Here is a 22276-nt window from a genome sequence, read left to right on the forward strand (position 1 = left end):
GACGGGACAAATTAACAGTTAACATTCATACATGTTAGTCTTGTAATTTTACTGTTGTTCTGAAAAATAAAATAAAAAAGTAAGACAAAAATAATAATAATAATAAATAATATCAATCATTACAACAGCTCTATTAATACATTTATTATAACATTCTTCTTTGCTCAGCAAGGCTGCATTTATTTTTACATTAAAAACACATGCCTGATTCAAGAAAGGGGTCTTACAAATGGCCAAAGAATATTGCTTTACTAACTTATTAATTTTAGGTTAAATTGTGCTTTGTTGGAAGGCTATAATGTCTACTAGAATGTTACAAATGTTCAGTGACAAATAAATATTTTTAAATTGTTGTTTGGTAATTGAATTAAATTAAAAGAGAAAATTGTAAAAAGCAAATATTGGTTATTTAATTTTATGCAATGTTGAAAAAATGGGTGTTTGGTAATCAGCCATGTAATTTAGTTTGGCTTCAGCCAAGAATTTTTATTTCGGTGCATTCCTAAGAAATGTATTCAAATTCTAAATATATTTAAATCTACTGTTGCAGACAGAAAGCTGTGCAAAAAAAAAAAAAAAAAATGCTCATAACTCCTAAACTCCACGCTGGACAAAACAGAACACGATCGTGATCTGACATTTTCAGGTATTTTGGATATTTTGCAAAACGTACTATTGCGAACTAGTCCTAGGTTTTTCACCCGATCGGAACCAAACTAGTGCAGAAAGATTCTCTGGAGAGCAACTATCAATTAGCAATAATCAAATATCAATAATTATCCAAAAAAGTCTAACTTTTAGCTCACCGTTGCAAAGGGATGCCAAATGGTTCGAAAGGGGCAGGGTCACTTTTAGTAAAATGCGTATATTCTTTTTTTTGAGAAATATCTCAACAGTATCTCAAGCCAATTTGTACATATTTTACGAGGTGGCTAATTCATACAAATTCGTGCGACCTCACTTATGCATTTTTGTACGATTGCCTAGACCCCAGTGACTGGTAGGTTTAGGGGCAGGGTTGGATGAAGCATTCTTAAGAATTCATATGAATTGGGAACTCGTAAAATGCGTACGATTTATCCAAAAACTTAAGAATTCGTACGAATTAGCCACCTTGTAAAATATGTATGAATTGCCTTGAGATCAGGCTGGATTTCTTTCACCAAACTCAGAACACTTGTGTAAGAGCTCAGTCTGAGGATCGCAGAGCTTGGCCTCTTGATGACGCTTTAAGAAAAAAAAAATTAAAAATGGTCATACCTACGCAACCATTTGACCTATTAACTTGAAAATCACTGTGCACGTTCTTGACATTTGCATATCTCAAAGAAACTTGGCTGCCATTGGCTGATGAAATTTAAGCACTTATTAGACATGGTTAATGGAGGCCGATCAGAATGCAACTTGGTGGGCCTGTGAGAAATGTAAAAAAAATCAGCCACTAAGGGGGCAATATCACGTTTTTCATGGGTGTAAATGATTGTGCATTGCAGTTTTTTGCACATTCACAGAATATTTGTATCATATGACAGAACTCCTCATTCCGGACAACTTTGTCTCTAGAACCACTGCTGTCAATCAAATTGTTTGTAAAATGATTAAGATTAAGATGGAAAAATCTGGAAAACAACACTGCAGTACAATTCTCTGGACTCTCTAAGTCAATAATTATCAAAGAAATTTGTAAATTTACTGTTTAGGAACCTGTAATTGAGGGGCATGTTTAAATGTACCCAAAATCCTATAAAGCCTAAGGGAAAGCTCAAAACTTCACGAAACCTGGTGAGCACCAGACCGGTGATTCCAAACAAGCATGCACAGTTTTAAGGAGATTGGACCACAACTGGTGCTATACGGCATAAACGTTACAAAACATAACGTTTCTATGGTAACTTACCTGTATTTACAAAAAAAAGGCTTGCTACATATTGTCATTTTCATATGTGCTTAAATGCCTTGAATACTCTTATAAATTATAATTATCAACTGTAACAACTGGTAACTGTCTTCTTATGATTGATTGCAAAGCACATAGATCATATGTCTGTTTAAATGCCAATATAAATCAAGACTATTGGGATTGAAATGCCATATGATTGAAGGACCACCTATAATAAATTCACATCAGCCGTTGAAAATCCCTCTTCTCTTTAGTCTAGCTCTAAAGTGGTTAGTGTAGACTCCCACAATAAATACCATAGTAGTACCATAGTAGTTTATTATTAATGAGAAGCCATTCTCTATTCCCTTTGCGATATTTTTTCAGACATGTCTTTATAGTCAGTGCTCCTCGGAGAGTCCCCTATCATCTCCGTCCAAATCACGAGCAGCATCCTATCGGGTGTCTCCACGAGCTCAAGGTCCTCCTTCTCTCCTCCAGTCTTGGTTGCCATGGCGATGACGTCATCTTGCGCCACAAGCTCAGCCCAGTAACGGAGTTCAGAGGCGGGCGTTAATCTCCGAGCGACGGACGGAGACGAGCCGAAAAAGCAGCTCAAGCCGTGAGCGTGCAGCAGTAGACAGCCCTCGATTCCTGCATCCCAGCCACTATCCTTCCTTCAGCACCATGCGCGAGATTGTGCACCTGCAAGCCGGCCAGTGCGGCAACCAGATCGGAGCCAAGGTAAAATACACCAATGATGTTGCTCAGATTGGAACTTGCACTCGATGCCCTCCAAGGCGACTACTCGCCGCCCCTTACAAGAATCTTCTAGATGTGCACCGCAGTTCGATTCGATTCGTTAAAATGATTGTAAATGCACGATTTAAACGCGCATTTATTCGATTTGCAGCTGAAGACAGCCGGTGCATTGAGCGCAAAGATGTGCTTTCATTGGGTGGAAACATCTCATTCATTCTACGATGGAGAATGCATGAATTAAACGTTCCTTCGTTTTTTTTCCTTTTCTAACTGTGATAATCATGCAATTATGGCACATTTATTACAGTTAGATCTTATTCCTTCCTTCAGGCTCATGAGATTGAATTGTTGGAAAGGTTCCTCCTATCTACGGGAATGACCTACTTTACTTTTAATTAGCATACTGGAATAAAATAGTCTACTTTGGCATTTAATAATTAGCAAATCTATAAAAAATGAATCGCATATGTATGATATATATGCATCCGAATCTAGACTATATTTCGGTAATCGCTGACGGGGAAAAAATAACATCACATTCCTCTGATTCACTGGAATCCGTAAAGTGTAGCCCACATCTACGAGATTTCAAATATAAGTTAGAGAAGCGTTCTTTAAAACAAGTATATAAATATTATATATTAAAATAAATATTAATTGTGAACAATCGAATTAAGTTCGTTGCATTCTATTTGCTCAGCTGCAGCAACGTTCATTCATTAGGATTTTTTTTTTTATCCTTGAAATTTCAACTCGTTAACATCTGATGCTCGTTTCAATCTTTTTTTTTCTAACGAGATAAATGTTTTTTTTTCTCCGTTTTTTTTTCTGTCTCCGTCTGTCTCTCCCCCTCCCTCTCTCTGGCCTCCGCCCTGTTCTCTCTCTCTCTCTCTCTCTCTCTCTCTCTCTCTCTCTCTCTCTCTCTCTCTCTTACACACAGTTTTGGGAGGTTATCAGCGATGAGCACGGCATTGATCCAACCGGAACATATCATGGAGACAGCGACCTGCAGCTAGACAGGATCAGTGTATACTACAATGAGGCTACAGGTATTTTTTTTTTAAATATCATAGAGGTCAGATAAACTAGAATTTACAGTGTATTTATGCAATATTAAAATAAAATGTATTTGGTTACAGCATAAATATATAGTGGGATCCAAAGGTCTGAGGCAACAATACAAATCTGGGATGTAAAAGCAGTGTTTTTATCATTAACGAATAAAAAAATGTGACAGATAGAGAAACAACTATTTGAAAACCTAGAATCTGAGAAAATCACCTTTAAAGGTCCACTGAAGTGCCTTGAAACACGCAGCGTTATTCTATGTGGTGATGTACTTTTAACTGAAACAAAAACATACCGCCCAGCCCCGCCCACTAATTTTGACTAGCCAATAGCGTTCCATTAACATCTGCTCGGGCAAGAGCCGTTGAGCTCGGTAAAGCTGCATTTGTAAGCTTATGACAGCCACAGACTAATAAATTACCCCACAGATTCAATATGAAACTTGCTAAAACGAAATAGTGATCATAATCATGCTAAGGCTGTGGAGTTTAATACATGCCGACCGCACATATGAGCGCATATGATCTCCTCCGGGTTAATGCGTCTCTGTGTAGGGGGCGGGACATTACGGACTCTAGAGAGCATTTGATTGGACAGAACGTTTGATGAGAAACTGAAGTGCACGGTGATATCATCCAAATCCTTGATTCATATTGGCGGAAGTGACGAGACTGTAAGTTTTGAATGCCCATATCTTGTAAACGCGAATTTTGTCTTTGTTTTGCAGCACACTAGCTTATAGATCACCTTAAGGCTAATATATTCATACTAAAAGCCAAAAAACTTCAATTTTGATTTCAGCGGGACTTTAAAGGTGTCCAAATGGAGTTATGTATATTACTAATCAAAAATTAAGTTTTTATATATTTATGCTAGTAATTAGAATATCTTAATTGAACATGATCTTTACTTAATATCCTAATGATTTTTGGCATTAAAGAAAAATCTATAATTTTGACCCATGCAAGGTATTGTTGGCTATTGCTACTTATGGCTGTGCTACTTATGATTGGTTTTGTGGTCCAGGAAATTTATTAATATTTTTTTATTTTACCTTAATTTTATAGTCACTAATGTCACGTTTGTTAACTCCTTTGCACGAAAGAATGACGAAAAACAAGCTGATACTCTTTGAATCACTCTCAAATTATGTTGGATAACATGATTATTAGGTTTTATCCAAACTTCATACAGTGTGAGTGCTGCCATATGATTTGTATAAAATACTTATTTGTATTGTTTTTCAGTTATGCAAAATGTAAGTCAACATTGTAGTCTTAGACTTTTAAACATCATTGCATGTTCACAAAAATTTGCATGCACATTGAAACAAATCTGGTTAGTCTGGTTAGGATGACCTACTGTATCTGTCTCTTTGTTTTAGGTGGGAAGTATGTTCCCCGTGCCATCTTGGTGGATCTGGAGCCTGGCACAATGGATTCAGTTCGTTCTGGACCCTTTGGACAGATATTTAGACCTGACAACTTTGTGTTTGGTAAGCTAATAATTTTTTCCATCACCTTTGTTATTTAGTCCATGTGCTGATACGGTATGATTTTACTCACTTAGTAATTATGAATCCACATGGATAGCAATTAAATTGTCTCTTCTGTTGGATCAGGGATGGGCAACTTCAGCAGTAGCCCCTCACTGCAGTACACATAATCCAGGTGGTGAGGTTACATCCTCATCCAGGGGTGAATATGGTGCAGAGTTTAGCTCTAACTCTAATCAAACACACATGAGAATGCTAATCAAGGTCTTCAGGATCATTAGAGAATCACAGGTAGATCAGGGTTGGAGCTAAACTCTGCGGCCCATTGGCCCTGCAGGGTAATATTTGAGGAACCCTGGTTTAGGGATAAAGGGATGGAGATGGGTAGGTTTAGGGATACGTGAAGTGGGAGGAGTTGGATCTGGATCCAACCTCGCCTCCCGGATCTTGTATTCTGCAGTGAGGACCATCTCAACTTTGGTCCTGGAGGACCACTGTCTTTCTAGTCTTGATCTTCTAGATCTTAAAGACCTTGATTAGCTTGTTCAGGTGTGTTTGATTAGGTTTGAAGCTAACCTCTGCAGGAGTGCCCCTCCAGGACCGAAGTTGCCCATCCCTGTGTTGGATGCTAGAAGTTGTTTAAATTTAACTTGTTAAATTCCTGTCAAAATGAACTCCCCCAAAGGCTTTAGGTCAGGGATGGGCAACTTCGGTCCTGGGGGGCCAATGTCCTACAGAGTTTAGCTTCAACCCTGATCAAACACACCTGAACAAGCAAATCAATGTCTTCAAGATCACTAGAAAGCTACAGGCAGGTGTGTTTGATTATGCTTAGAGCTGAACTCTGCAGGACAGTGGCCCTCCAGGACCAAAGTTGCCTATCCCTGCTTTAGGTTTACCAAGATAGTGCTATGTACTATGATTGGGAGTTCAACACACAATATGTCTCAATAAGAAATTCTAAATAAAAGAGCCAATCAAGAATTGGTAGAAGCTCCGGCTGTGTGTTGGCTCAACCAACCTGAAAACCTTTTTTTAACGCTGTTACATCATGTTATGGCACCGTATGTGCCAGATTTTGTTGCTTGTTGGAATTATGTTATGCAAATGTAAGTTTGGCCAGATTTTGAGATTTCCTCCTGAGATGATCTCGATCAAGTAGATAGGGCTTGGTCTTGGAAGCCTGATAGTTCCCTGAATGTGTTGCAAAAATATGACCACCACTTGCCTTGAAAGGACTTTCAATACAAAATTTTAATGATTGCAGGTCAGAGTGGTGCTGGAAACAACTGGGCCAAGGGTCACTACACAGAAGGAGCAGAACTGGTGGACTCGGTACTGGATGTCGTTCGTAAGGAAGCAGAAAGCTGCGACTGCTTGCAAGGCTTCCAGCTCACCCACTCTCTCGGCGGAGGCACTGGCTCCGGCATGGGCACCCTCCTCATCAGCAAGATCCGTGAGGAGTATCCCGACCGCATCATGAACACCTTCAGCGTGGTGCCCTCGCCCAAGGTGTCCGACACTGTGGTGGAGCCCTACAACGCCACACTGTCCGTCCACCAGCTCGTTGAGAACACTGATGAGACCTACTGCATCGACAACGAGGCTCTCTACGACATCTGCTTCCGCACCCTCAAGCTCACCACACCAACCTACGGCGACCTCAACCATCTCGTCTCGGCCACCATGAGCGGCGTCACCACCTGCCTCCGCTTCCCCGGCCAGCTCAATGCTGACCTTCGCAAACTGGCCGTCAACATGGTGCCCTTTCCACGTCTCCACTTCTTCATGCCCGGCTTCGCTCCACTCACCAGCCGAGGCAGCCAGCAGTACCGCTCGCTCTCCGTGCCCGAGCTCACACAGCAGATGTTCGACGCCAAGAACATGATGGCCGCCTGCGACCCCCGTCACGGCCGCTACCTGACCGTGGCCGCAGTCTTCCGCGGACGCATGTCCATGAAGGAGGTGGACGAGCAGATGCTGAACGTCCAGAACAAGAACAGCAGCTATTTCGTCGAGTGGATCCCCAACAACGTCAAGACCGCCGTGTGCGACATCCCACCCCGAGGGCTCAAAATGGCAGCCACCTTCATCGGCAACAGTACAGCCATCCAGGAGCTCTTCAAGCGTATTTCCGAGCAGTTCACCGCTATGTTCAGGCGCAAGGCTTTCCTGCATTGGTACACTGGCGAGGGCATGGACGAGATGGAGTTCACCGAGGCCGAGAGCAACATGAACGACCTGGTGTCCGAGTACCAGCAGTACCAGGACGCCACTGCCGAAGAGGGCGAGTTTGAAGAGGAGGGCGAGGAGGAGGTCGCCTAAATCGCAAATAGTGTTCCTTCCACTCCATCCCCCACATTTAATTCTTCTTACCACAAACCAGTGCTCTCCAGAACAATGAATGGGTTTTTACATTCAGTATCCATCAATGACAGTCATTCCCCCTCACCCCCACTTGTGACATTTTGAGGAATTGTGAACTTTTGGTTTGGTTTTGTGTTTCTGAATGTTGTGAATGCACGCCATCAAATCCTCCCTCACATCCAAGTGAAAAGCGAATAATTTTAATTGTGAAGCCTTTGGATTTAAGAATGATGTAACTGTTGTCAGTGTCAATGTGAATAAAGGCTACTGCTACATCTGGAATGCTTTGTTTTTGTATGTCAAAGAGGGGTTACTTGAATGTTTTAATTAAAGGGATAGTTCACCACAAATTGAAAATTGTGTCCCGTAAGACCTACGTTTATCTTTGGAACACAAATTAAGATAATTTTGATGAAAACCGAAAGCTTTCTGACCCTGCATGGACAGCAATGCAACTGATACATTCAAGGCCCATAAAGGTAGTAAGGATATTGTTAAAATAGTCCATGTGACAATTTCATGAAGCTACAGGAATATTTTTTTTGTGCGTGAATGTGCGTTGAAGACTGACTCGGAAGAAAACAAATTGTTGAAAATTGTTATTTTAGTTTTTTTTTTTGTGTGTGTGTGCAGAAAAACTCTTCTCATGGCTAAAAACCACATGGTTGAACCACTGATGTCACATGGACTATTTTAACAATGTCCTTACTACCTTTTGGGCCCTTTAATGTGTCAGTTGCATTGCTGTCTATGCTCTAAGGTTTCATCAAAATATCTCAATTTGTGTTCCGAAGATGAACAAAGGTCTTGAGTTTGGAACGACATGAGGGTGAGTAATTAAACATAATTTTCATTTTTTGGAAACAGGATGGACTAAATTCTTTAAAATAAGACTTTAGAATGCTTTAAAATGAGCTGAAAACAGCTGAAAAACAAAATGTGAGCTGATATATTTCTTATTTTAATTAGTTCACTCAACAATCTTTATTTTTTATGAACCATGGTTCTCACGATCTTGGAAAACTTGTATATGTAAGAAAATAAATATACTTTTTTATGTCATGTCAAGCTGTAATATCATTGTATCATATTGTTAAAAAGATTGAGATCATACATTCATTTGTTATTAGTTTCCAAATATTATCATTCGACTACTCAGTGTATCTCTGCTGCTATTGTGTTTTGCAAAAAAACTAAAGAAAATGGCAGAATAAAACAACTGCCTGAAAGACAAACTAAAAAGACCACTAGAGAGCAGTGTTCCTAAAAACAATCTAGTCTTCACAATAAGCTCTTGCAGTGTTTTGGCAAGCAAATCTGTGACACAGCCTTAAGTAATGCTAATTACTGTAGGCTATACACTACTTAAGAAGACTCCTCCGTGCACACCCAAATAATATCGCAGTGTCAGCACTCATAGGACATTTATGTAATGTCATAAAATTTAAGTAGCCAACACCTATCCAGATGTTTGAGGTGGGGTAAACCTTATTTTCCAACGCAGTATGCTATTTTCTGTGGATGAGCAAGAATTCATTAGCTGACAGGCAAATTACTAGAGGAATAAACCGGAAACAGTCTGCAAGTAAGATAAAATAATATAAACAAATACCAATTTGCACAATCACGCAGAATGTTTTGTACAGCTCAACTAATTGTAAGCAGAACACGTTTAGAAATAGCTACACCTACTGTGTATTAAATATGGATCAAATATAAAATAGATAAGTAAAAATACATTCAAAAACGTCAGAGAAAAAAAAAAAAGGCGCGCAGCCGTCTTTTTGAATTTCTGTTTTTGCGGTATAGCCGTCACATCGTATAACTGGGAAGATTTTAAAACGAGCGGTTCATTCATAAATCTATGACCTTACCTTTACACTGTGGAAATACAAACGGAAGAAGACAACCAGCTTAGTGCAGTAGTGCTAAATTCCACAATATTCACCGTTTCTTCCTGTAAAAGTGGGCGTGGCCATTTGTAAATGTTATTGGTGTGGCTTCCGGACTCATCCACTACAAGCTATTTTTAACTGTACTAAACAGCTCCTTTTGCTTCTTGATATTGCAAATTGGTGCCTATTATATTACAGTATTATATAAATTATTATAAGCACACTGGTTTGTAGTGCAAACAGTTTTACAATTTACTGCATGCTGTTATTTTTCTCGTTTTTTCTTTATAGTTGATAATGAACCGGAAGTCTCACCCATAGGCCTACTTCTGCATTGAGGATAAAGGTGGGTATAATACACTGTCACATAAACACATCTGTTCACTTTATGACAGCACAGAACCTTTTTTATGTTATGTTAGAGACTATCTTAAGCAAAAGAACAACACTTAATGAGTTAGTTTAATAAAATAATGTTTTAATGAACACATTAATAACCGTTTTATAAAAGCAAAGGCACCTGAGGCAGTACTTTATTGTAAATATAGCAACTCCGTTGAGCATTGTCCCTAACAAAACCCATTAGCAGTGATTAAATTTACAATATAGCATGACCTTTCTGCCTTTTTAATCTTCTATATAAACGGGACGATTTAGCAGATTCTAAAAAGCTGAGATTTGAAAAGGCACTCAAGTGAAACAGAACGCATGAAATATTTGATTGTAAACATTCATGCTATGATAAAAGAATCAAAAACGATTCCGAGTAGAATTCATTGTTGCGCTGATCAATTAATATTAGATTAAGTTACATAGATAAGGAACCATTACTGAGGTAAATCAAGACAAATGCAGCTTGTGGAAAGTGGTTTCAGCAAACATGAGTATGAACTATATTGTGAGCAAACTGATTTGAATAAATATATAAAGGCGTAGTGTGGACAATCTAGAGCCAACCAACAGAAATCCAAAAACAAGTTTGAAATGCAGTCAGCTTTCATTATTCAGTCAGATAGCCACGCCCCCAAATTCACACCATTGGTTGATTCTGTTAAAGGGATAGTTCAACCAGAAAATGAACATTTTGTCTGCTTTTTGTCACCAAACAGTTGACGTAGCCTTTGACTTCCATAGAATTTTTTTCCATACTATGGAAGACAATTGCTAATTTAGTTACTGCCATTCCCTAAAATATCTTCTTTTCTGCTCAGAAGAAAAAAAAATTCATACTGGTTTTGAACAACTTGAGCTTGAACTATCCCTTTAAGTCTGGCCCATTCTGAATGCATGTCGTGTGCCACTAGGGGTGCAATATTTGCAATACTTCACCTTTAAACATATCTTAACACTACATACAAACATCAGCATTTGTATGTGTACCTGCGTTAAAACAGGTGACACAACACAAAAAAAGCCGAAAAAAGCTACCAGTCTAAAATGGCATGAAATGCTAGAGAGCCGCACATGCTGTGAAATCTTTTGCCTTTTAGAGAAAGGATCTGTTCCTTCAAGTTTCTTCCAAGTAGTCAGACTCGCTTTGTTTAGCCAAAACATAGGGCTGAGTTTGTGCCTTGTGCCTTCAGTAACGGTCTGCAGTTAATGTTTATCTGTTTAACCGTTTCGAGTTGAGTCATTGGTCTCATGTGCTGCTGGTTAGTCATAAACCAGTGTGTCAAATCAGTCTCTCCTCCTTGGGTAGTTTAAGAGCGTCAGGCGTCTCTGCGCTCGTTGTTCCTGACTGCTCCTCTGCGCTGGGTCGATATGTCCCCTCCGTTTGTCTCTTCTTCTTTACCACGCAGAACAGGAACACCAGAACTCCTGTCAAAATAGCCAGCACTCCCAGGACCACAGTTGGTACCACAATGGCCACAATATTAGGGCCCTGGATAAAGAAAAGTAGGAATGCTGATCAACTGAAACGGTACAATAAGGTTGCTAAACTGCATTAAACACTGCTGATTACATAAAGAAATCAAATATTGTGACATGGTTATTCCAAGGCAATTTAGAACTGTAATGAAATTCTCAAATTTGAATTTAAATTGAGATAGCAAACAGGATCCAAGGTTGTCCTAACAACGTAATTATGTTTAAACACCATGTACTTACGGTAGGGTTAGGATTTGTTTTAGGGTTAGTTGCGTGTAATTATGCATAATTTATGTTACAACACTGAAACTGAAAAGTGAGAAGTGTTACTGTATGCAGTAAACTTTTCGGTAACACTTTAGTATAGAGACCAATTCTCACTGTTAACTAGTTGCACTTTCAGAACAAAAATTTACAGATAATGTCATCCAAGATATGAAGAAATGATGTTTCTTGAGGAAAACATTTCAGGATTTCTCTCCATATAATGGACTTCTATGGTGTCCCCGAGTTTGAACTTCCAAAATGCAGTTTAAATGCAGCTTCTAGAGGCTCTAAATGATCCCAACTGAGGAAGTAGGGTCTTATCTAGCGAAACAATCGGTTATTTTTTTTAAATACAATTTATATACTTATATATCTCCCAGATGATAATAAGACGATGTACAAGTTTTAATTGGGGGAAAAAATATTCTTCATCTTTTATTTACATTTGAACAAATAGTGGCATGTCCAAAATTATTCATACACTTCTCAATAGTGGGCAGGTCCTCAGTGAGCTCCTTTGTCTTAGCCATGACTGTCCACAAACCAACAGCAGAGAGCTTCTGTTTTTCACCTGTTGAGTTGATTAAAACAGCTGTTCCCAATGAATCAGGGTAATTAGGAACCTAATTAGGAAACAGCTTGGACTATTTGGAATGGTACAGAACTTTGGATTTTCCCCATTGACTGTGACAGTTTGCAAAGGGTATGAATAATTTTGGACAATTTTTTTCAAATGTAAAATAAAAGCGGTGAAATAGTTTTTTCCACAATGATGCCTCTTGTACATCATCTTATTATCTTTTGGGAGAGGCCTGTGTCATTTCTGACTTTAAATCAGAATTTACCAGGGGTATGAATAATTTTGGGCTTGACTGTATAATATATAGTTCTAGAGAGATGATGCACTTCAGGCTAATATACACTGTTGCTCAATAGTTTGGGATCAGTAAGATATTTAATGGTTTTAAAGACAGTGTCACACGTTCCTTCAGAAATTATTCTAATATTCTCATTTATTATCAATGTTGAAAACAGTTGTGCTGCTTAATATTTTGTTGGAACCTGTGATTTTTCCCCCCAGTATTCTTTAACAAATAAAAAGTTGAAAAGAACAGCATTTATTTAAAATAGAAATCTTTTGTAACAATATAAACTACCATCTAAAAGTTTGGGGTCAGTAAAAATGTCTTTCTTTTTTTGAAAGAAATTAATACTTTTATTCACCAAGGATGTGTTAAATTGATAAAAAGTGATAGCAAAGACTTATATTGTTAGAAAAGATTTCTATTTTAAATAAATGCTGTTCTTTAACCTTTAACCTTTTATTCATTAAGAATAATGAAAAAAGAATCACAGGTTACAAAAAAATATTAAGCAGCACAACTGTTTCCAACATGGATAATAACAGTAATTAATTAGCATATTTGAATTGAAATTAGAAGTAATGGCTGATAAAAAAATCCAGCTTTGCATCACAGGAGTAAATTATATTTTAAAATATATTAATACAGAACACCATTATTTTTTCTGTATTTTAATCAAGTAAATTCAGCCTTAATGTGCATAACAGACTTATTTACAAAAAAAAAAAAAAAACATTAAAAATCTTACTGATCCCAAACTTTTGAGCAGTAGTGTATGGAGAGATGAAATAAATAACTACACCTCAGGAGAATCTTTACTTACTGGGTTGGGAGTTGTAGAGTTACTGGGCATGTCAGTTGTATTTCCTGCAAACAGAAAACATTACAATGAGATGACAAGTAATTGTACAGACTTTGAATGATGATCGACAGACCTTGACTTTAGTACTCATCCTACTGGTTCACAAATCTAGTATAGTTCTTTAATGACAGAGTTGCAAGCTCAATAGCATGCTTTGGTTCTTTAATATTTTATCTGCAGTGTGCCAGTATCATTTCCAATCACTTTACATGTCACAGAGCTCACTATTACGGCTATATTTCTGAGAGAAAAGAAACAAACACATGACAATGAGAACTAAATGTTAATAAAAGAGGAACTTGCCATTTTTTCCATGGCAGATGGTGTAAACTATGATACATCTGCGTTGTGATGGTATAATCTCACAGTTTAAATTATTTACAACAATATTATGAAATCCAGCACCCAACATTTATTACGTTGTTACGAATACAAAAGAAATGGTTAATGTTAAGAGTGACTAAGTTTAATCTTATTATTATGTAATTGCATACACCTACACAAATGAGATGTCTGTTAGCTTTACGCTCATCTACATCCTTGTGCAGTTTTAGAAGTTGCATACTTTTTAGTATACATACTATAAAAATATTTAATATCTCATCTTTTACATACACATTTTTGTCACATTTTGATTCACAAATTTAAACTAAAGGATATAAACTTAAGTATTTCAGCATCCAGCTTCCTGTTTTAATATGTCGTCTACACAGTAAAGAAAACTGCACTTGTCAAGTAATCACATTGTCTGTAATGCACTGATGATTTTGCTGGTGACATAACATATAACATAACAACATAACATTATGAATGTCTCATGGCCATTAGCTTTCCTAAAGACTTGTTTGGCCTTCCGTACATGAGAGCATTATAATGGTAATTGCTGTTAATAGGCTCAATTCATTTCCATGAATGATTGTTCCAACTGTCTGTTTTAATGAATCAGGTTCAATTATTTGTTTTCATTATTGACTAAAAATTTAAAAATTTCATTTTTGTATTCACCTTTTTCACAGCCATTTGTAAATTGTATGGGTCTGGCTTCCAGTCTCATTCATGTCCAGCTATTTTTAGCAGTACAAAACAGCTCGTTTTGCTGCGTGATATTGCAAATTGGTTTGTCTTACCATATTATTTCAATGTATTATCTTAATTATGAACACACTGGATTGTAGTGCAAACAGTTATTTCCCTATAACAGATAATGAACTGGAAGTCTCACCATTAGGCTTACTTCCGCATTAAAGAAAAAGGTGGATAAATTACTTTCTAAATTATTATAATTTCTGTTATTGCAAAAACTTGCCCTCCTTAGTTACTGTTGCTATTCAATGAAAATACATTGCAGAGCAAAGAGGAAACTAAGCTTTAAAATGTCATTTTTTAAGAAATTCAAACACTAAATACTGTTTTGTGGCTCTTTAAAATTGTTGTGACAGATCACCTTATTACATCAATCGACACATGAACAGATCTTCTTTTCTTCTTTACTTAAAGCATGAAAAAATCATGAATGAACATCAGAACTAGGGACCGAAAAAAAATTCTTAGCCGAAGCTGAACAAATTTACACACTGGGCCAAAGGCCAATTACCGAACATGGTGTTCTGTGTTTTTCCCCCATGTATTTTACCACTTTTTTTCACCATTGCATAAATTAAGTAGCCAATATTTGCTTTTTATAGTTTTGTCTTGCTTTTCAAACCACAATATAAAAAACAACAATTTAAATTTAAAAAGATTTATTTATCAGTGAACATTTTTACCATTCTAGTAGACATTATAGCCTACCAACAAAGCACAGTTTAACTTAAAATTAAAAGGTTAGTAAAATAATATTCTTTGGCCATTTTTAAGACCCCCTTCTTGAATCAAGCATGTGTTTTTTAATGTACAAATAAATGCAGCCTTGCTGAGCAAAGGATAATGTTATAATAAATGTATTAATAGAGCTGTTGTAATGAATGTCTTTTTTATTTTACTGTTACAGAACAACAGTAACAGTAACAAATTACAATGCTAACATTTATGAATGTTGACTTTTATTTTGGCGGAAACCCGCAAGAAGACCTCAGTACTACTTTTTGCTGGCAGCAGCAGATTTATGAATGATTCTCATTACATAGATTTCCCTCACACTTTGGACTTTGAACCCTAGCTGTCAGAATAAATACAATTTGTGAGTGTATTAGCAGGGGTGATAGCGTTCCGGCACCACGCCGGATTTCCGGCGTACTGTGGCTGCGAAAAAAAAAAAAAATCAGGTTTGCGGATATTGCTCTGTCATTTCTCTAAATCTGAGATGTGCAGGTCAGAGAGCAGCTTTAACGCTCAACGACTCAAACAAGTCACATTCTAGCCGATGAGCCAATCAGCAGTAGGGAAGGGGCGGGCCTTGTGTCTTTGTCAAATAGATTGATACAGGTTAAGGCAATGCTCCATGCGCGAAGGTGTTTTTAGCTCCCATACTGTACAATTGTCCTTAAAACTCCTCAATTTAGTTGTATCAAATTTAAAGCCATAAAAAGTGGTAAATATTTTAAATAGTAAATAGTAAAATATTTTAAATAATTATTTTAAGAGGTCTTACAGTTGGGGACGGTAAGACGAGAATCGCGATAGAGCTGGATTAAACTTCAAGAGGCAATGATTTCATTGAATAAATATGCTCACTGCACGTTTCAAAGTCAAAACGCGGCACTGTTGTCTTTATATGAATGTATCTGAAGGGAACCGACTGTCCTCAGAAACGTGTCGTTGGCATTTTCATTTCATGACTGATAAAACAGCGTTAATGCTGCTTTGCTTTCAGCCATTCTTAGGGAAACCGTAATATTTCAGCGCTCCTAAAGCGCCCCCTCGTGACATAGAATTAATTTGCACGTCCAAATTTTTAGCTGTTTTTGGTCAGATTATTGCAAATCTCGACCAATGTTTTTTATGCAAACACAGAGTTGTACATGTGAAAGAAGTTAATGTGCTTTCTCAAAATCTAAACAATTAGGACATTGTTTTAAATAAATGTTATGCATTATATACTTGATTTATTCATTTTAATGGGATAAAGGCTGAAATGCCAATCTATAAGCTTTTTTTGTGAAAAACCTTTATCTGACTGAACTGAACCAACAAGTTATGTGTTAAAAGTGCGTCGCATACATAGTACCTCCACCCCACTCACCTCGGGGGCAAGGGTAAAAAAAGTTCAGGCTCAGGAATTTTTTCCACTATCAGGCCTGTATTAGACAACATGACATTCTGCAGTTTATTTACTAATGGTTTTAAGCCATTTCGCGATTTCAGTCATCAAAGTAACCAGCAACAACCACCCCTTTCTCTTCTCATGGAAGACATGCAATGCGATACTAAACAGTCTTTCGCTGTCGGTGCTTGTAATGATTTTTGTGTCTTTCTCTGACAGTTTTAAATGCTTTAAATGCTTTTTGTAGCTGCATTAGTGCGCACCTCTATTTGATCGCGTCACATCATTGTTCAGTATAATTTATTCAGCCTTAATCTACTCTAATGTCTGATTTGTTTTTTGGACAGAATGGCGGATTCGGCGTTATGATTGGTCAGACTGAATGTCAATCAAGGGTCAGAGGTGGGCGGTACACCGGTGTCATAGTCAGCACCGGTGTGACTGTCATACTGTCAATACCGTAATAAATCAATTATGTGCCTTGAACGGCTGCATTTACATCAATAATAGCTAATTCTAAATAATAAGGCATTACATTTTCTTCAAACGTTCAGTTGTGGTCTGAATGCCTGTCCTTATACTATATATCTTGTTGTAAATAAAAAAGTAAAACATATTCGTATCAGCTTTGCGGCTTTTGCTTAATATGGATGCGAAAATGCAGAAAATCAAACACGATCCGAATTTTTTTTTTATGACGGACGAAAGTTTCAGAGGCAGTGTTTAAACTCGATTAACATAACTTGTATTTTTTTAACGTGCAAAAATCTAGAACTCGTGTGTGCAATGACATTAACTCCAGCAGCTCGTGTTGGATGCAGGGTTGCCAAGTCCACGTTTTTCCCCACAGAATTGGTCTACTTTTAAACTGTTGCCATGGGTTTTAAATATTGCAGAAAATTAAATTTCAATAAAAAATATTTTTTGTTTTGTTGTACACTGTTAAGTAAGATCTGGTTATTTGCAAAATAAATATATTAAGAATGCATAATACTCTCCCATGTCTCTTTTTGATAAGGATACCTGTCATTTACTTATAATATTATAAAAATATTAACTTTATTCACATACTAAAGGGACAGGACAGGCTACTCCTCCCAAACTTACCAAAAAAAGTGATACCGTGATATTATACCGTCACCGTTCAAAAGATGAAAAATACCGTGATATTAATTTTAGGTCATATCGCCCACCCCTAGGTCAGACCAAAGACCAAAGCATCAACATGGTGCCCCATACTTAGCCTCAATTTGGTAAGGAACAGCAAATCCCTCACACCCCAGATAATCTCAAAATTTGGCAACTTTGTATAATCTCGAATTTTGATACATGTGATCACTGAACTTTGACAAACCATGATGTGCATTTAAAGGACAGAGAACAAGTCATTGTACAAACTGCTGACTTGACTGAAAATAAATGTTACACTTGCAAATTGATGATTAAGTTTAAGCAATGCTTAAATGCTATGATAACCCACACATATAAATATAAAATAGAGAGATCAAGAGAGAAAAGGGGAGAGAAAGAGTGGGAGGATACAAATAAAAAAGCAAAAATGTTAATCATTTACAAGAGTAAATAATCCCTCAAGGGCAAAAGTGCAAAGATAACTTTAAAGAAGGAATGAAACTTGCTGCAAGACTAATCACGGAGCACGTGTACCGCAGTAAATGTTGATTGTGAGTGTGTTCATGACCGTTTACAGCCCCTATCATGTATGAATGTCAGAAAACATCCTAAAAATAAGAAGTAAAATGCATAACATAAAGAAAATGACACTTGTTTTATGGCCAAGCCTTAATTCTGTACCAAGTTCTTGTTTACTTTAGGTCAGCATCAAAGCATGTATACCAAACACCACAGTATCGTATTTAGGTAATAAGATCACACTTTATTTTAACCATTAACTATGAGTTTTGCCTTAATAAACATCTAATGTGCTGCTTATTAATAGTTAGTAAGGTAGTTATTAAGTATGATGTAGGATTAAGGGATCTAAAAATTGGTCATGCAGAATGAGGCATTAATGTGTGTTTTGGAAGTATTAATAAATAGCCAATATGCTAGTAATATGCATGCAACTAGTTAATAAGGAGATTTTGGCCCTAAAATAATAATGTTTTACATTACAGTATTTATAACCCGATATTTTGAAATCTACCTACATGTCATGAAAATAATGCCAAAATACAAAAAATCTTAATGACCCTAAAACTTGTCTATTTTCTGAAAAGAAAATACTGTTGAGGTCAAAAGTTTACATATACTTGCAGAATCTTGAACACAAATGTTAAAGGGGCTATATGCAACTTTTTCCCCAAAATAAACGTAACAATAGCCTTTTTATTTGACCATTTATGACTCAAACATCTCCTGATGAGCATACTGACACCCTGTCAGCTCACAGTGGGTGCACCTATAAGCCTGTATCCTATTTTTCCTATTTTCTGTCGGGTCGGATTTTTTCGCACGCTGTCTGCCGATGTGACGTCAAGCGCGTTCATGTTAAACGTTTCAGATCACTCTGCCACCACCGCTAGTCAGCAATTAGCCTACACTCGCAAACAGTGCAATGGATTGTGCGAATACACAGAAGAGACCCAGGACAACTCTGACACCAACAGTAACTCCACAGAAGACTAAAAAAGTTAAACCCCTGACAAGTGCCCGAAAAAGATCGAAGATTGAGAGCGGCCGGTGCCGAGCAAGGACTAGAGTGAACATCGGCAGAGGAAGAGCAGTTCCGTTTTTTGGCCACAGGTGTCAGTCGTGAGTTTAAATTTCAGAAAATTGCATATAGCCCCTTTAATTATTTGACCAAAATAGGAGGAATCATACAAAAAGCATGTTATTTTTTATTTAGTACTGACCTGAATAAGATATTTCACATAAAAGATGTTTACATACAGTCCACAAGAGACAATAATAGTTTATAAATTATAGTTTATTAATTTATAAGTGTTTACATACACTTGACTTTTTAATACTGTGTTGTTACCTGAATGATCCACAAATGTGTGCTTTTTGTGTTTAGTATTAGTTGTTTGTCCTGAACAGTTATTCAAAAAAATCCTTCAGGTCCCACATATTCTTTGGTTTTTCAGTATTTTTGTGTATTTGTTGAACCCTTTCCAACAGTGGCTGTTTGTTTTTGAGATCTATCTTTTCACAATAAGGACAACTGAGGGACTCATATGCAACTATTACAGGTTCAAACACTCACTGATGCTCCAGAAGGAAAAACAATGCATTAAGAGCCAGAACAGAATTAAGATGTATAGTTACATTTTTCTTATTTTGCCTAAATAACATTTCTTTTTTCCTTTATTACTGCCCTTCAGAAGCTTCAAAGATAGTTACATGTTAGGTTAAAATGACCCTGATATTCAAATTCAAAAAGTTTTCACCCCCGGCTCTTAATGCACTGTTTTTCTTTCTGAAGCATCTGTGAGCGTTTGAACCTTTTGTAATAGTTGAATATGAGTCCCTCATTTGTCATACAGTCATTGTTGAAAAGGGTTCAAATACACAGAAAAGTGTTCAGGATAAAACAAGGGACTCGTCACTAAACAACCATCACTAAATAAAAAAAAAAAAAAAAAAACAGCTGTGGACCATTCAGGTAAAAATCAAGCATATCTAAACTTTTGAATGGGGTCATTTTTATAAATGTAACTACTATTTTATCTTTGTGGACAATATAAGTAAACATATTTTATGTGAAATATCTTATTCCATTCAATACTAAATAAAAAATAACATGCATTTTGTATGTTCCCTCTTATTTTGGTAAAGCAATTAACATTTTCCAGATTCTGCAAGGTGTATGTTGTATGCTTCAACTGTATAATTTCTTTCTTCTTGTGATTTCCAGAGAGAAATATGATCTGTGCATTGGGCATTCTGTTATCTCATACTTTTTGTACCATTTTATGACCTTGCAACAATACCTTGAATGTTTTGCAGGTAACCAACATGCTTGAGCTTGCCTGCTCAAGAAACAGTCCCATACTAACTTAGTACAAGTTAGAGGAGTGTTCCTGAACCCTTGTGTTCAAATGAATCTGACGCAACTCTACTGAGCTGTTCTACGCAGCCAGCTTTATAAGTGATTAATAGTCAGGATACTCTCAAAGTTCAGTTTCGGACATGACTGCAGAGGTGGAGCGAGTGACTCACCCTGGGCCGAAACATTCCTGAGAAGCAGCAGCAGAAAACTCCCTGCCAATAGCCCAACCTGCCGTATCATCTCCGGGATGGAGTCAATCTGCACCCCTACCCTCATCCAGAAGGGGCTGATGCTCCGGATAGGGTGGAGCCGAGGTGATCAATAAATCATGTCCGAGATCAAAGAATAAAAACGGTCCTATCTGTCTCTGGCGAGCTGCAAAAGAAAAGTAGAAACGTCTGTTAGGATCTGAAGTTGCTTTGCAAACAGTAGCTAGATTCGAAGTGATTAATAACTATAGAAAAACTGATCATAGCTTCCTAATCTTTGGATTCAAAATAGATATACATATCCAAATGCACTGATTCATTCCATTATAGGCCTTCTTGTTTATTTTCTGTGTAAACTCGCATTACAAAAGATCACCATGTGTAATCTTTTTTGGTAAATATTTCTTCAAGATGTAATGTTGGATGGCTGTTTAATACATAACAGCTGACCCTGGCCATAAGTAATAGAAAAGGTATTTATTTTTCATTTCTCAACCTGTAACCTTTATCAAGCCCAAGACATGCACATTCCTTATTTGTGTTGCTAAGGAAACATTAATCCATACGAGACAAGTAAACAAAACTCATACCTGTTTGTTCACCTTCATAATCCACGATGTTTCCCGACAAAATGTAGACTATATATCCAAGTAGAGCTGAGCGCAACTCGCTTCCGCCTCACCTTACCGGTGAAATTAAGTATTTAAACCGAAACTATCGCGACACTCCGTCGTCCTGCTCATAATAATAATACATTGTCCTTCGAGATCCTGCCCTGGTATGAATGGTGGTCTTGTGCGGTTGGTATTTACTAGTATGTTGAGTGAATGCTCGAGCTGGGTTTTCTTCTTCCTAAATTCTCATCGCTGATCACATGGTTCAGTGTCGTGTTACAACACCTGAGTCCAGCTACTACCTGTGGCGTGAGACAGTCGCGCTATTGTGCGCAGACATCCACCTGCGCACCGGAGCGATGCGCGCTCTCGCTCAATGGCTTCACTGACGCACTGTTTTGATCTTTGTGTGCTAATTTGAATATTCTACGGACGTCAGGTGGTTTGCATGTTTATCTGAGTGACTTGAGGTTTTATATTTAAGCTATTTTTTAGTTTAAAAGTTTAAATAGATTTAAATAACACACTATCTCTCTCTTTTTTTTCTCACTCTCTCACACGCACACTTTATCAATGCCAGCAGTTCGAAATGCTCTTTTAGTGTGGCGACCTCCAGTGGAAGCGAATGAACTTTTAATCTTATAAGAAAAAATTCTTGACATACCACAGTTCTGTTAATCCTTTTCTCCTGTTAGGAAGTTTATTAACCACTTAACCACAGAAAAAGGGAAATATAGTATATGATAATATAATATAGTATAAAAAGACATTATAATAACAAAAATTTACAACAACAATAATAATACATTTTATTTGCATACACTGGGAGTCAAATGTTTTTGAACACAAAGATTTTGAATGTTTTTTAAAGATTCTTTTACTCACCAAGCCTGCAATTGTTTGATCCAAAGT

General features: G+C 37.2%; 2 protein-coding genes across 2 annotated transcripts; one reads left to right on the forward strand and one right to left on the reverse strand.

Moving 5' to 3' along the window:
* The first annotated feature begins 2416 nt into the window (after positions 1–2416).
* Positions 2417–7853, forward strand: tubb4bl (tubulin, beta 4B class IVb-like). Its single transcript, XM_073837676.1, has 4 exons — positions 2417–2623; positions 3582–3690; positions 5094–5204; positions 6472–7853. Exons 1-4 carry the CDS (start codon positions 2567–2569, stop codon positions 7527–7529), a joined length of 1335 nt encoding a protein of 444 aa, XP_073693777.1. The 5' UTR covers positions 2417–2566; the 3' UTR covers positions 7530–7853.
* Positions 7854–9923: 2070 nt separating this feature from the next.
* crb3a (crumbs homolog 3a) lies at positions 9924–21680 on the reverse strand. The gene is made up of 4 exons (XM_073849197.1): positions 21341–21680; positions 20712–20916; positions 13289–13332; positions 9924–11348 (listed from the first exon to the last, which is right to left on the reverse strand). Exons 2-4 carry the CDS (start codon positions 20815–20817, stop codon positions 11139–11141), a joined length of 360 nt encoding a protein of 119 aa, XP_073705298.1. The 5' UTR covers positions 20818–20916; positions 21341–21680; the 3' UTR covers positions 9924–11138.
* Between the last annotated feature and the right edge of the window lie 596 nt (positions 21681–22276).

The sequence above is a fragment of the Garra rufa genome, chromosome 1 (assembly GCF_049309525.1).
Source record: "Garra rufa chromosome 1, GarRuf1.0, whole genome shotgun sequence".
Taxonomy (NCBI): domain Eukaryota; kingdom Metazoa; phylum Chordata; class Actinopteri; order Cypriniformes; family Cyprinidae; genus Garra; species Garra rufa.

Coding starts and splice junctions, on each gene's coding strand:
- tubb4bl (XM_073837676.1), top strand. CDS start 2,567: ATGCGCGAGATTGTGCACCTGCAAGCCGGCCAGTGCGGCAACCAGATC. Junction 2,624..3,581: donor GCAACCAGATCGGAGCCAAG/GTAAAATACACC, acceptor TCTTACACACAG/TTTTGGGAGGTTATCAGCGA. Junction 5,205..6,471: donor ACCTGACAACTTTGTGTTTG/GTAAGCTAATAA, acceptor TAATGATTGCAG/GTCAGAGTGGTGCTGGAAAC.
- crb3a (XM_073849197.1), bottom strand. CDS start 20,817: ATGAGGGTAGGGGTGCAGATTGACTCCATCCCGGAGATGATACGGCAG. Junction 13,333..20,711: donor CAGGAATGTTTCGGCCCAGG/GTGAGTCACTCG, acceptor TTCTGTTTGCAG/GAAATACAACTGACATGCCC. Junction 11,349..13,288: donor ACTCTACAACTCCCAACCCA/GTAAGTAAAGAT, acceptor TTCTTTATCCAG/GGCCCTAATATTGTGGCCAT.